Raw genomic sequence first — 14095 nt, forward strand, 5'->3', positions numbered from 1 at the left:
TCATAATTTGATTTAAATAAAGTGAAACCCAATTCAATAAGTTATTTTAGTATTTTTATACATTTTAACTCAATTATCAGTTTAAAATCGGGTCAACATTTAGTTCAGATCGGGTTTAGATAAATTAAATTCGCTTTACTTTTAGTTCATGTTATTTTCAATTTGGTTGCTTATGTTCGGGTTGCTTTCGATTCGACTAAAATTCGAGTCGTTTCGGTTCGATTAGGATTTTTTGGGTTTTGGTCAAATTTAAATCATCCTGTTTGAATTTATTTTGGGTCTCAGTTCGGTTAAATCGGTTTGAATAATCATGTTCGGATCAAATTTGTCATGTCTAAAAACAAGTATCTAATTATATGTGATGTGTTAACATTTTGTTGGTCAAAAAAAAATTTTTAACTAACAAATATTGGGACATAAAATAATTAAATATAATAGTTTAAGTACCTAATTTACGAAAAAAATAATTTAGGATACCTAAAATAAAAAAACATAGTTATTTTTACTTTAAGCCTAATTTGTTTTGATTTTGATTTTTAAACAAAAATAAAAAAATCATTAATCTATTATTTTATTTTGTTATCCGAAAGTCAAAAGGTCGTTGAGATGTTGACGTCTAAGGAAAAGCAACTTAATATAAAGTTAGAAAAAACGTAATCGAAAATATTAATTTTTTTTAATATTTTCAATGGTGTACTATCTAAAATATTAATTTCGTTACTAAAATGTTAATTTTTTTAATATTTTCGGTTGTAACCGAAATGTTACTTTCTCCATAACATTAAAAAATTAACATTAAAAGATTAACGTATTAAATAACGAAATTAATAATTTAGATAGTACTTTACCAAAAATTATTTAAAAAATATTAATATTTTTTATTGTATATTTCTTAATTTTATATTAAATTATCGTATAACAAAACTATATGTCAGAGTTTAACTTTGTTTTTACTCTGTCTCTCAATTCATAAAATAAAATATGTTAATTAAGACAAAAAAGGGTGAATAATTGATCCACCAAAGCTTTATGCTTTTAACCTAAAGCGAAACTCTCTCCTTTTCCTCATAAAATCTCCCTATAATTTGGTCAATAAATTTAGGGTTTTTATAGCTTTGGTGCTGATCTCTTCTGGGTGTATTCTTATTGGGAGATCATCTTTGGGGGAAAAATATTGATTTTGGGGTTTGATTGTGAAGCCAATGCCATTTGTTTAGAATTGGGATTAAAAAGTACTGAAGGAGGACTAATTTTCAATGTCTTGGGCTGGCCCTGATGATATCTTTCTCTCCACTTCTCTTGCAACTTATCTCGACAGTAATCTCTCTTTTTTCTTCCTTGTAGATAAACCAATGCAATTGGAATTCCTTTTTTGTTTGCAATCTTTTGAATTATCTCAGTTTTGCTTTGATTTTGGTCTTGTGATACTGTTTGATTCAGTTGATTCCTGTTTGTATACTGTATTGGGTTCTTTCCCCTTTTGCCAAGTTATGTTCTTGGATTGTTTGTTTGTTTTTAGTCATTTCGATTTTCTGTAAGAATTGGGAGCAACTTGTATTGTATTGCATGTCCAATTTGTTTGTCGTTGGATTGGAAGGTAGGTAATGTTGGATGAAAAGAGGCTCCTTTTGTTTTGGTCTGAGACCATGGTGTCCGGTAGCCACAAGGGGGCCTCGACTAAGTCCGGTGTTGAGTTCGGGGGACCTCATTTCGGGAGGCAAGCATTCCCACCACTATTTTTTCCCGTCCACAAGGCTTGAATTCAATACCTTGTTTAAGGGGAATCTATCTTCTTACCGACGTTGGTCATTTTCCAATATTTATAGGCTTCTTGATTGGTTTTGCGAGAATGACTTTGAGGATGTACAAGTACTCATCGTTGATTTCATGTTTGAATTGGTTGCAGAACATTGAGTGAAAGTTACAATCTCGGTACTTTGGCTGAAATTTTGCGATGTTACAATCTGAAATTTCTGCTAAAGGGATTTTTGTAGTTGAATCATGGTAATCTCTTACATACGGTGTCTCGAAGATAACGTTTGTAGCATAAACTATGCATCTAGTCCTATTGTATTATATTTCCGAACTCCTTGAATGCTTATCGTCGCAGTTATTTAGCTCCCAACATTTTTATTTTTGTGCCCTAGTCTCCTAGAGCTTGTCCTTTTATATCGTAAGTTGTAACGGTAAATTGTCTGTAATTCGATGGCCGGAAAAGTTGTCGTGTGATTTAGATATTTAATGTTTGTTGTCTATTTGCAGAGAAACTCCTTGTCTTGCTGAGAGATGGCCGGAAGCTTTTGGGATTATTACGTTCTTTTGATCAATTTGGTATTTTGTCCCCATATCATTCCTTGCTCAAGTTATTTTCTGCTTTCATTGTTTCTTTGTGTGCTGAATTATGATCATAGATGTTATTATATCCGCCGACATTCGCAGCTAATGTTGTTCTAGAAGGAGCTTGCGAAAGGGTTATTGTTGGCAATATGTACTGTGATATCCCGTTAGGTCTCTATGTAATCCGTGGGGAGAATGTTGTCTTAATAGGAGAGCTGGTATGCTGTTATAATGTTATACGCATTCCTTTTTTTCACCCTTTTTCTTTTGTTTGAATGCGGAATGTTTTACGATGTTATTTCTTCTTATGAAATGGTACTCACTTTACAGGACTTGGAAAAGGAGGAGCTTCCGCCACATATGAATGCCGTGTCGGAAGCCGAGATAAAAAGGGTAAAGGAATTGTCACGATTCTTATTTCATTGTATGTTGTCGTGTGTTTCATGTATATATACAATGGAACCCATCTAGATTTAGCTACTTGCGGTGTATTCCAAGATGATTAATAAAAGAGTTCGAACAAGCTACTTGTACTATATGAATAACTCATCTCTTTACCCTTTGCCAGGCTCAGAAAGCTGAAAGGGAAGCAACAGATCTGAAGGGCTCCATGAGAAAAAGAATGGAGTTCCTTGATTTCGATTAATAGATCCCGCCATTTCGTTAGAGTTTCATGCTATGTTTGCAAATATTAGTGCGATTTTGACCCAAAATTCGAAACGACGTTGGGATAGCATGAAAGATTCTTGCATTATCTCTGAAGACCTTGTATATCTAAAAAAGCTTGGAGAGAGGAAGTTCGTTTTTCCCGTCTCTTAAGAGGCAAGTAAGATGATTTCCTCTACGTGCAATACGAGTTTTAGGGTTATAGAAGTTTTTTTCTTATACCCGAAACAGTCTTTACTCATTTTATGTTTCTCTCTGCTTCCTTTCTAGGCTCTTACATTTCATTTGAGTGGATAACTGTTCAAGATTGCTGTAGATTGTTACTTTGGTGCCGCATTTTGTTATGGCACTATCGCTTTCGATTATATTCGTAACGTGTTTAGTTATGTTTCACTATCATTAGATATAAATTTCCTTTGCGTTGTTACGAGGACTGAAGATGCATAAAGAAATACAGAATTTAAAACTGTGTAAACCGTATTTTCTGTTTGCTCAAAAGCATTTCATGTGAACAATAGATGAGCCAGATTCCATGTACTCTTCCTTAGTAACCCATATCCGATCCTTGACTATCCCGAATACCATCCTTCCTATCTGGTGGTGCAACCACCTTGACACCCACTCCAAGAGGAGCTAATGAGCTAACCTCTTTGGCTAACCTATCGGCCAGCCCGGCATGTGAAGTGGTGCCCCCGCTAAGCACAACATTCCCACCATTCTTGGGTCGAACAGAATTTCAGGGCATGTAAACCTGCTTACTCCTATATTTGTGACTTGTCCGTCTGGTAATTCGTATTGTCGATCGAGCTCCAAGCTTTTTCTCAAAATGCCAAGTTCCGTATTGATGTCCGTTGCTATGTATGGGAGCTGTTCTTTTATGTCCCCGAAAGATTTCTCGTCCCGACGATGTTGTGAAGATGTGGCCCTCTTGAGCTAGGATCTTGATATGCAGGTAGTATGCATACCAAGAAAATTTTACAGGACTTGCTCTATCGTGTTTAAAAAGCAACTCAATTTTTTTTTAATTTGAATAGATTTGTTCGACTCAATTCGACAGAATCTCAAATTAATAAAACAAGATTCACCATCTCAACTAATTTTTATGTTCATCAAACAAGGGATTATGCCTCAAAAGAGTTTAGTTAACCTCTTGAATCTTACTAATAGTGTCGTTCAGCTTTAACCGTTCATTAGGATTACTTTTAGTACAAGCAACTCCAATTTCGATGATTTTGACCATTTGATTGATGAAGCAACTCTTCGACATGTTTCTCTGACATTGATGATTGGGCTCATTGCACGATATCGATCCCACCATTGACGTTGTTAAGATATTGGGAAGGGTACTTGACCGTCATGATCTCGAGGATGACGTTACCGAGACAATAGACGTTAGGATTTAGGAGAGACATGCTGCTGGTTTTGAAGACATTCCGGGGATCTGTAAACGAACAATCCTTTGGTGGCGTTGTCGGAGTTTATGAGCTGGTGGAAGCCGTAGTAACTGTCCGATATCAGGCCAGTGAACATGTTATTGGACAAGTAAATAGCCTTTAAAGCCCTGAGTCTATTAAACTTGGGGATCAGCCCGGTGAATGTGTTATTCACCAGGCTGATTGTTCTCAAGCTACGAACTTTAATCAAAATTTCTACATTAACCAAGCCCGCGAGTCCAAAACTCGCCAAATGAAGACCAGTGACAATTCCACGGTAACACATGACACCATCCCATTTTTCATGGCAAGGAAACGATCTCAGCGTCCAATTGTTCAGCTTTGAATCTCCGTTCTTCAACGAGTCCTTGAACTTAAGGAGGGAGTCTTATTTAGATAGTGTAAACATTGTCGAGCTCATGGATCGATAAGCGTGTTCAAATTTCGCAATGATATTGAACGATTAGTCATTTGTGTGGACTTGCAACAGATTCTACGTTACCAGAATCATTGTATGATTGTGATAAATGAACATTGAGAAGATTCTTCTGCATTAGTTATCGTCGTTGACGGAGTCTGATTTTCTCTTGTTTCTACAATTCAACAGGGCATAATGGTACCATAAACGGACAGGATCAATCATGGTGGAAGAAGTATCGTCAAAAGCTACTCGACCACACCAGGGGTCCCACTTGTGCAGATTATGTGGTCTAGTGACATCGTAATCGCTAATATAACCTTACGTGATTCTCCCTTTTGGACGTTTCACCCATATGATTGCAAGAGTGTTACCATTCTGGATCCTATATATGGAGCCCCAAACACCGATGGAATCGATCCTGGGAAGTACGAGATCTTACAGTAGCTAAGGCTCCCTGCATGATTCTTATTCATGCTCGGAGGGTTTTCTAGCGCGTACAAGAAAATTTCTTGTTGTATAAGCATCTACGATCGAACATTATGTTACACTGGCTGGCTCAGATCTGTGCTGAGAGGAAATATTAATTCGTTCTGAACGCGACTAATGGAAAATTGTTTGTTGTAAACAGATTGGTGCACGGATGTAGTAATCGAAGATTGCTACACAAGCGTTGGAGATGATGCAAATGCAATAAAGAGTGGGTGGGATCAATATGGCATAGTTTATGGACGACCTCGAGAAACATTCTTGTCCGAAACCTCGTTGTACGCTCTATGGTCAGGTGAAGTTTCTTGAACTTACTGAACATTTTAGTTCATTAACCGTCTGACCGAGCCAGCTTATCGAATTCATGCATGTGTATCACAGGTTTTCCGAACTTCTCATGCAAATGCATTCTATGGCAAATCTTTGAAGTTTCAAGATCTTTCTGTTCATGTTTTCTTCCCGTTCTGTCGAACACTGGTGTTTTTGAATGTTTACCATTGCATACCGACAGTGCTGGCATATCAATCGGCAGTGAGATGTCAGGTGGGGTATCCGATCTCACTGTAGAGAACCTCCTTGTCTGGAGTTCTCGCCGTGCGGTTCGAATCAAGACTGCTTCTGGAAAAGGTTGATACATTAGAGACATAACCTACCAAAATCTAACATTCGATAATGTCCGAGTTGGAATCATCATGAAGACAGACTACAATAAGCACCCTGGTGGTGATTTCGACCCGAAAGCCCTCCTATAGTTAAGGACACAAGCTTCACCAGGGATATGCGGTCGAGGAGTCCGTATTCCCGTTCGTATACATGGTAGTGAAGATATTCCGATAAGGAACGTGATGTTTAGGGATATATCCGTCGGGTTAACGTACAAGAAGAAGCACGTATTCCAGTGTGGCTTTGTTCAAGGCCGCGTAATCGGCACCATCTTCCCCGCTCCTTGCGAGAACCTCGACATATACAACGAAGAGGGGAAACTCATGAAACGTTCTGTAGCCCGGAACGTAACCGATGTAGACTATGACATATGAGAAGACATCAGTTCGCCGGCAGCCGGCCATTCTTTCCGGGATCGAAGCTCAAAGGAGAAACAAGATTGTAGAAATGGGGCTTTGATTCATGGAGATATGTCGGGAAAATTATGAAGTAGCTTATACATTTTTCATCAGCTTAATGAAAGGCCAAATTATTAATTTGGTCCCTGTAGTATGTTAAAATTCTAGATTTAACATTATTTGTCATCTCTATTTTTATAATGTTATTGGTAGGTTCAATTAGTTAGCAATATTTCAATAATATAGAAAATAAATTCAAATTTTAATATTATTAAAGGATTGAAATCATAATTGAACCTCTATAAAATATTGCCAAAAAGGGGCTTAGATTAAAAAAAGGATTAATTCATGATTTGACTCTGAATTATACTTGTTTTTGTCACTTTGGTACCATAACCTTTTCTTTTGTCTTACATTAGTACATGAACTATCAATTTTGTCTATTTATTCAAGTGGGAAAAATTAGATAAGAAAATAGAAAAGCAATAATAGTACAGGAGTCAAAACATGAATAATGCCAACTTAAAATAAATGGAACGAGATTAAAAAAACTTTTAGTCCTTAAATTTGATAACTATTTTCAATTTGGTCCTTTTTTCATTTTAATCATTAAATTTTGTAATTATTTTTCATTTATAGTCCTCTTGATTATGTGATAATCTCATTTTATTCAGACAATTTCAAATCTAAACCTAACCAAACTCTTTAAACTAATTAAAAAGTGGAGCAAAATTAAGGGACCAAAGTATTAAGGGACCACTTCAAGAAAAGTTATCAAGTTTAGGGACTAAACTTTGTTTTTTTATCTCGGTTACAATTTTGCTTATTTATATATTTATTTTCCCTTCCGCTTTTAACTCGGCACAATCTCGCAATTGCCTTACTGGGATTTCCTTCTTCTCCTCCCGTTTTTTTCCCTTCAAAATTTTGTTCTGTTTATTTTAAATCCAATCGAAAGAAGATGCAGCAGCAGCAAGGGCTAAATCAGCAACAGCAAGCTATGATGCAACAAGCATTGTACCACCATCCCAGCTTCTTCACCAGTCCTCAGGTTCTTTTTTCCCGTTCTCTATTATTTATTTTTTCGTATTAAATTTTGGGTTTTTTATTTTTATTTTCTATTATAAAGTTTGTTTGTTTCTTTTTCAAATTGGGTTTCTTAAATTCGTTTTGTCTTTTGTGTCAATTTGCTTGCTGGATAGTATTGGATAGTATTTATTGTGAATTAGGGGTGTTGGGGGGGGGGGTCTGTTTGGTTTAATTTTCTAGAAGTGAAATAATTTTCTTGGCAGACTAGAAAATTTGCTTGATACACTTGTTCATGGTTATTAAAAAAGGATTAAAAATAGATTTTTAGGGAAAATTACACTTTTTCACCCAATTTAGGGTTTTTTTTTTTAATTTTGCAGATAGAGCCTATTTTGAGTGGAAATCTTCCTCCTAACTTTGATGCAGCTACTTGCCGCAGTGTGTGAGTGTTGTCTAGCTCGTTTTCATAATTTTTTCACTTTTGGGCTTTCTTCTCTTTGAGTAGTATCTAATTATTTATAGTATATCATTTGATCAAGCTTTTTGCATTGTATTATTCAGTAAAGAACTGTGCGTTTCGATCCTTGTTAGGTTCGCCTTACGGTACCTTTAATTGCAGGTATGTCGGAAATATTCACCCGCAGGTCTCCGAACCCCTTCTACAAGAAGTTTTCTCGAGTACTGGTCCTATCGAAGGATGCAAGCTTATTAAGAAAGATAAGGTCATCTTCTGATGCAGCTGTTTTATCGGTTTTCTGCTTCATAATTGATTTTCGGGGTTCTTGGTTTATGCTTATATAACTTCTAATGGTGGATGGTTTTTTTTTTCTTTATAGTCATCGTATGGTTTCGTGGACTACTTTGATCGTAGATCAGCTTCCCTTGCTATTGTGACTCTTAACGGAAGGCATCTGTGAGTAACAATGTGAACCCTTTTTTGTGTTAGCCTTTGTGCGTGTGCTATATCTTTAACGTGTGGTCTTCTTTGCAGTTTCGGGCAACCTATTAAAGTGAATTGGGCATATGCTAGCAGTCAGAGGGAGGATACATCAGGTTTATATATGTTCATCGATGAATTTCACTCTCTTAATAGTAGAAATGTGTCTTTGTGTCAACAACTTATGCTATATCTACTTTGGCATTCAGGTCATCACAACATTTTCGTCGGTGATCTCAGCCCCGAAGTTACTGACGCTACATTGTTCGCATGCTTTTCTGTGTACTCCAGTTGTTCGTGAGTACTAATTCTCCTCATTTTTTGGACTAAGATTTAGTTTATCGATCTTAACTGCTGGAAATGTTAGTTACTTGGTTTAATGGAACTTTGGTGGTGATCAACCTTAAACTAGTTGAATGGAAGACAGAGATTTATTTTTTTCTTTGCTGTGGTTGAAGGGATGCTAGGGTAATGTGGGACCAAAAAACCGGGCGTTCAAGAGGTTTTGGTTTTGTTTCTTTTAGGAACCAACAGGTACTCCGGTCTCTTCGTTTATTTTTCTTTTTCTTCTTCTTCTCTCTCTCTCTCACACTATCTACGTATGATTTCATCAAGCTACGATCAATTTATCATCCAACTGTTCTTTTTTTTTTCTTTTCAGGATGCCCAAAGTGCAATAAATGACTTAAATGGTACTCGAACCATTGCTTTTATTGATATAGATTTCTGTATTCTGATAAGTATTGATTAAATTTCCATTAGTTCATTTTGGCTTATTACAGGGAAGTGGCTTGGAAGTAGACAGATCCGATGTAACTGGGCTGCAAAAGGTGCTAATTCCAATGATGGCAACGCCAAAAGTGTTGTAGAGCTTACTAATGGAGCTTCTGGTAGGATTGCCCTTCAACTTTGAAATAATTCTTGTAGTTGAGATCCAGTGCCGGTTATTTTAAGTCACCCTTGGCTCCAATTTTTTCCTGGAATAAACACGGATTACTTTCTTCCCGAAATTTTAATGTGTTACAACTTGAAAGACATTTAATTTGGTCTTGACCTCTCGGTTTTATTGCTTTTGTTGGATCCTTCATTGCTAGTATGCTTCTTGCTCCGCTCCGGTAAAGTTATCAATCATCACATTATCTTTTCTTGCAGAAGGTCAAGAAAAATCTAATGATGATGCTCCGGAGAACAATCCTCTGTATACTACCGTTTATGTGGGCAATCTCGCTCCCGAGGCAAGTATTGTTCTTAAAAATTCACAATTTTATTTGTTTTTCCCTTGATCGAAACTTGTAGGCAGGTAAGATAGTGAGGTTGATGCCGCTAGCTGTACTAATCAAAAAGATATATGGACCACATTCAAGTTGCCCCTGCGCAACTTAGACAAATTTTGCGGTTTTGTAATCTAATAAAAACATTGATATTAACTTCCTCGGCAAACCTTAGAAACATGTAGCTGTCTACAGGTATGATATGTGAAATGGCTCGAAGCATGCCATCCTTTTTACCGTCAAGTAGAGGGAAGGTACTTGGTTTTCTTTGGTGGTGGCTCTGATAGATAAAACAATTTGCAGGTTACATCGGCTGATCTCCACAGTCATTTCCACTCCCTTGGAGTGGGAACCATCGAGGATGTCCGTCTGCAACGAGATAAAGGTTTCGGCTTTGTGAGATACAGTTCGCATGAAGCAGCAGCTCTTGCCATACAGATGGGAAATGCCCAAATTCTTTTCGGTAAACCAATGAAGGTATTTCATTACTAGTGTTAAACACTAACTCTATCGATAAACATCATTCATCCTATTACGGATTACGGAACGTTTTGCTACGACTTGTGGATATTGCAAACTATGTAAAATTGGACTCTGGTGTACGTGTTGGTTACGGGTATATATTTTGACACGGGGATGTGTTTCTAGTATCTTGCTATGTCATATACCCGTATGATCCATGTATCCGACATTCGTATAGGATACAGGAACTTTGAGAAAAATGAAGAGTTCTAACATAGAATGCAAATATTATGCAATGGCATGACCTTTGAGATGTTTAAATGTTGCAGTGCTCATGGGGTAGCAAACCTACGGTGCCAGGAACGAGCTCGGGCCCTCTTCCTCCACCGGCCACTGCACATATGTTGGGTGTATCAGCCGCAAACCTTGCTGCTTACGGCGGTCATGCCCACATAATGACCATGATGCATCCACAGGGCAGCGGCGGATACCAAAATGTCGCGACGAGCCAGCAGCATATGTACTACCAGTAACTGATGGGATGCTCCTGTTGCCATTGCCAGCATCTACCGTTTTACATTCTAGTTTTTCTACATGTATTGTATGTGGTTAATTTTGTTCATTTCTTGAGATATTATTTAAGACCGTTGGATGTGTGACAACGTTGTCTAGAGCCGTTAATTGTTGCGTTTAAAGAACTCAGTAGAGGTATAAAATTTTGCTTCCCTATTTCCTGCAAGTAGGACTATAAATGAAACGAGTTTCGATGAATAATCGTTGGTTTTTAAGCTTATTTATACTTGGTTCGTGTTCGTTTAAAATTTCATAATTTCAATATAACTTTTTAGTCCAAGTATGTTTCTAAACACAAGTTTCTCCAACTGCGAAGACATGAACCACTACGTAATTAATCTTTATGGGTTACATTAATATCTTATTTTAAACTGAAGACGATTTTTAACACGCACAACGGATGAATTTTCGAACCTATGGAAGACCATAGTTAAACTGAAGACGATTTCTAAGGCCGAGGTCTTTACTTGGAGGATGGCGCATAGAGGGCTTCCTGTAGATCTCGACTCCAAGCTGCGAGTATAGGTACCGACATATGTCCCATGTGTAATAGGGGAGAGGAAACGGTGGTCCAAATTATGCGTGACTGCTCATATGCTTAAGAAGCTTTCACTACTACTGGATTAACATGTTCTTTCTTAGCTGGTCAGTTAATCTCTCCCCTGAATTGGCTTGAGATTGTGTTTACTTGATCATGAAAGCTTTGTAGGCTTTATTGTGCTTCTTTGGAATATATGGAATGTGCGCAACACTTTGGTCCATGAAGGGCGTCTCTAACCTCCTTGGGTCGTAGTCACCAATGCGAAGGCTTTCCGGGATGAGTTTCTACAGGCCCAACGACACGATCGTTTGACGGGATTACATGGCGAAGGTGGTCAGCATAGCGCGACTTCATTGACTATGTCAGTTCATTGGAGTCCCCCACCACAAGGTGTTGTGAAGATTAATGCTGATGGTGCTTTTGATCCGATGACGCGCATGGCAACAGTTGGGGTCATCACCCGAGATTCAGAGGGTCAAGTTTTAGGTGGTTTTGCTTGTCTTCACCAGGTTGTGCTGAGGCCGATATAGCTGAAATTCATGTGATTATTACTTGTCTAAATTTACCCAGGGAGTATGGATGGACGCACATGTGACTTGAATTTGATGCCCAACATTTGGTTAACAAACTTCAACGTACGACAACTGACATTTTCACTTTAAGAGTCCATTTGGCAAAGGCGAAAGAGATGTTTACTATCACTGGTTTTCCATAAATTAGTTAGGTGGACACTCTGATCTGGTTCAATTATGTATTTTGACTCAATTTATCCTAATATTGTTAAGGCTACTGTATTGAATGATTCTCGTAAGTAGAGGTGTAAACGAGCCGAGTCGAGTTCGAGTAGTGCTGAGCTCGACTTGAAAACTCTAAAATGAAGCTCGACTCGACTCGAAAACTCGCGAGCTTAATATTTTCGAGCTCGACTCGAACTCGAAATCCTGAACTGAAGCTCGTGAACAGCTCGAAATGAAAAAAAATTCTTAAACTTAACTTGATTGAAGCCTCAAACTCAAACATGAACCTAAATATATGAAAATCTTACTGTATTTTTAAAAAAATCAATACATAAATGTTAATATTATTAATAATTTATTTTTTTAAAAATAAAATCTTAATATATTATATTTTCGAGCTTTGATCGAGCCTTGATCAAATCGATCTCAAATAACTCGCGATTTATCTCGTCTTCGTAAATAATACAATTTCTATAGGTACTTTTTTTCTCTTGTAGTACTAAGAAAATTTTAAACGAGACTCATTTAAAAAAGAAAAAGAATAACCTAATCTATTTGAAAATAGCTCAACTCGAAGTTCTAGGCGCGTGGTGATCAATCTCGTTCCAAAATGGCGAAATATTCTGGAAGCCTCCAATAGATAAATAAAAACCCAGAAGAACACTCTAGGGTTTCCATTATCTCAGACCCCAACCCTTATCATCTTCAGCGACTTTCTCAAAGGTATGCTCTTTCCTTCCCTTAAAAGCAAACTCTTGATTGTTTTACTTACAAAAATTGGATTCTTGAATTGAAACTTGTTTGTTTCCTGGGAAAATTCCAATGCAGCAATGGCTGCATCTCAGCTAACAGCATCATCAATGACGGTATCAGTGAGGAACTTGGCTTCCTTTGAAGGGCTAAGGCCTTCAGTTGTAAAGTTCTCTTCTTTTGGAACTTTAAAGCCCGGGTCTTTGTCTCAAAGGTCCTTTAAGGGTCTTTTTGTAAAAGCAGCCGCCATTGTTGCACCTAAGGTAGTTCTTGTCAGGGTTTCATTTATGTTATTGTTTTGTTGTTGATGGGCAGATTTTAGATTCTTTTAACATTATGAAAAGCATTGGATTTCAGTGGAATTTGTTGGTAGATTTGCTTATATGATATTGTTTTATTGGTTTATATTAGTACACTTCGATTAAGCCCTTGGGTGATAGAGTTTTGGTGAAGATCAAAGAAGCCGAGGAGAAGACAGAAGGTGGGATTTTGCTTCCGACTACGGCTCAATCGAAACCTCAAGGAGGTGAAGTGGTTGCGGTTGGTGAGGGAAAGACAATTGGGAAGACCAAATTGGAAACCTCTGTTAAGGTGGATTTCGAGGAATTGATATTCTTCCCATTTGTTTTATCAATTTGTTGCATTGTTTGCTTATGAAATCCGATGTTTGTATAGGCTGGTGCCCAGGTTTTATATTCCAAGTATGCAGGAACTGAGGTTGAGTTTAATGGTTCGAATCATCTTATCTTGAAGGAGGACGACATTGTTGGGATTCTTGAAACCGATGACATTAAAGACCTCAAGCCTCTAAATGACAGAGTTTTCATCAAGGTTTATGTCCATCGATTCGGTTGCTATTTCATTGTAGTGTCTCGGGGATCCTTATTTGCGGATGCCAGTGGTTGATTGGTCTTCGAAGGGCACTCAATGTTGCGTTTAAATGTCGATTTTTGCAGGTAGCAGAAGCCGAGGAGAAAACTGCTGGCGGTTTGTTGTTGACCGAGGCAAGCAAAGAAAAACCTTCCATTGGCACGGTGAGTAAAGGTTGTATGCTTATAATCCGAACATGTTGCAAAATAATATATTTCAACTTATGCCCGAGCAAAATGAAACAGGTTATTGCTGTTGGACCTGGTACTTTGGACGAGGAAGGTAACCGAAAGCCGCTATCTGTTGCCGCGGGGAACACGGTTTTATATTCGAAGTATGCAGGGAATGACTTAAAAGGCAATGACGGGACTAATTATATCGCTCTCAGAGCGTCCGATGTAATGGCTGTGCTTTCTTAGTTGTCTCTGATAAGGTATGCTGTGAGGTTTACAACTGCAACTTATTATGGTCGAGTTGCCATAAGGCATAAAATCGGATTTTGTCCCTGGAAATGAATTTTC

At 37.6% G+C, this 14095-nt stretch overlaps 4 protein-coding genes and 1 pseudogene across 5 annotated transcripts; 4 read left to right on the forward strand and 1 right to left on the reverse strand.

Annotated features, from left to right (window-relative positions):
• The first annotated feature begins 1003 nt into the window (after positions 1 to 1003).
• Positions 1004 to 3405, forward strand: LOC120211862 (sm-like protein LSM1B). Its single transcript, XM_039210328.1, has 5 exons — positions 1004 to 1317; positions 2263 to 2331; positions 2440 to 2555; positions 2668 to 2730; positions 2906 to 3405. The coding sequence occupies exons 1-5, from the start codon at positions 1257 to 1259 to the stop codon at positions 2981 to 2983; spliced, it is 387 nt and encodes a 128-aa protein (XP_039066259.1). The 5' UTR covers positions 1004 to 1256; the 3' UTR covers positions 2984 to 3405.
• Positions 1874 to 14033, forward strand: LOC120211859 (20 kDa chaperonin, chloroplastic-like). Of its 2 annotated transcripts, XM_039210327.1 has the most exons (7): positions 1874 to 1878; positions 10976 to 10983; positions 12781 to 12967; positions 13116 to 13295; positions 13380 to 13535; positions 13661 to 13738; positions 13820 to 14033. In XM_039210327.1, exons 3-7 carry the CDS (start codon positions 12785 to 12787, stop codon positions 13991 to 13993), a joined length of 771 nt encoding a protein of 256 aa, XP_039066258.1. In that variant the 5' UTR covers positions 1874 to 1878; positions 10976 to 10983; positions 12781 to 12784; the 3' UTR covers positions 13994 to 14033. The 2 variants fall into 2 exon arrangements, with proteins under 2 accessions (XP_039066258.1, XP_039066257.1); XM_039210326.1 differs by lacking the exons at positions 1874 to 1878; positions 10976 to 10983 and adding an exon at positions 12589 to 12677 and having other exon boundaries at positions 12783 to 12967.
• LOC120211960 (pollen receptor-like kinase 4) lies at positions 3548 to 4722 on the reverse strand. The gene is made up of 2 exons (XM_039210421.1): positions 4414 to 4722; positions 3548 to 3721 (listed from the first exon to the last, which is right to left on the reverse strand). Exons 1-2 carry the CDS (start codon positions 4720 to 4722, stop codon positions 3548 to 3550), a joined length of 483 nt encoding a protein of 160 aa, XP_039066352.1.
• On the forward strand, positions 4721 to 6461 carry LOC120211961 (annotated as a pseudogene).
• LOC120211858 (oligouridylate-binding protein 1-like) lies at positions 7276 to 10839 on the forward strand. Its single transcript, XM_039210325.1, has 12 exons — positions 7276 to 7455; positions 7814 to 7875; positions 8053 to 8155; positions 8270 to 8346; positions 8425 to 8486; positions 8580 to 8667; positions 8829 to 8904; positions 9032 to 9062; positions 9153 to 9260; positions 9523 to 9605; positions 9945 to 10118; positions 10433 to 10839. Exons 1-12 carry the CDS (start codon positions 7366 to 7368, stop codon positions 10634 to 10636), a joined length of 1158 nt encoding a protein of 385 aa, XP_039066256.1. The 5' UTR covers positions 7276 to 7365; the 3' UTR covers positions 10637 to 10839.
• Positions 14034 to 14095: the final 62 nt, after the last annotated feature.

This window comes from Hibiscus syriacus, unplaced genomic scaffold (assembly GCF_006381635.1).
Source record: "Hibiscus syriacus cultivar Baekdansim isolate YM2019G1 unplaced genomic scaffold, ASM638163v2 tig00109987_pilon, whole genome shotgun sequence".
Lineage (NCBI taxonomy): Eukaryota > Viridiplantae > Streptophyta > Magnoliopsida > Malvales > Malvaceae > Hibiscus > Hibiscus syriacus.

Excerpts from the sequence above, each read along its gene's own strand:
- LOC120211862 (XM_039210328.1), top strand. The coding sequence starts at position 1,257 with ATGTCTTGGGCTGGCCCTGATGATATCTTTCTCTCCACTTCTCTTGCA. Across the intron at positions 1,318-2,262 it reads TCTTGCAACTTATCTCGACA|AGAAACTCCTTGTCTTGCTG; the intron begins GTAATCTCTCTT and ends GTCTATTTGCAG. Across the intron at positions 2,556-2,667 it reads TTGTCTTAATAGGAGAGCTG|GACTTGGAAAAGGAGGAGCT; the intron begins GTATGCTGTTAT and ends CTCACTTTACAG.
- LOC120211960 (XM_039210421.1), bottom strand. The coding sequence starts at position 4,722 with ATGTGTTACCGTGGAATTGTCACTGGTCTTCATTTGGCGAGTTTTGGA. Across the intron at positions 3,722-4,413 it reads GTCTTCAAAACCAGCAGCAT|AATGGTGGGAATGTTGTGCT; the intron begins GTCTCTCCTAAA and ends GTTCGACCCAAG.
- LOC120211858 (XM_039210325.1), top strand. The coding sequence starts at position 7,366 with ATGCAGCAGCAGCAAGGGCTAAATCAGCAACAGCAAGCTATGATGCAA. Across the intron at positions 8,347-8,424 it reads ACTCTTAACGGAAGGCATCT|TTTCGGGCAACCTATTAAAG; the intron begins GTGAGTAACAAT and ends TCTTCTTTGCAG. Across the intron at positions 9,261-9,522 it reads GCTTACTAATGGAGCTTCTG|AAGGTCAAGAAAAATCTAAT; the intron begins GTAGGATTGCCC and ends CTTTTCTTGCAG.
- LOC120211859 (XM_039210327.1), top strand. The coding sequence starts at position 12,785 with ATGGCTGCATCTCAGCTAACAGCATCATCAATGACGGTATCAGTGAGG. Across the intron at positions 12,968-13,115 it reads CCGCCATTGTTGCACCTAAG|TACACTTCGATTAAGCCCTT; the intron begins GTAGTTCTTGTC and ends GGTTTATATTAG. Across the intron at positions 13,296-13,379 it reads AATTGGAAACCTCTGTTAAG|GCTGGTGCCCAGGTTTTATA; the intron begins GTGGATTTCGAG and ends ATGTTTGTATAG.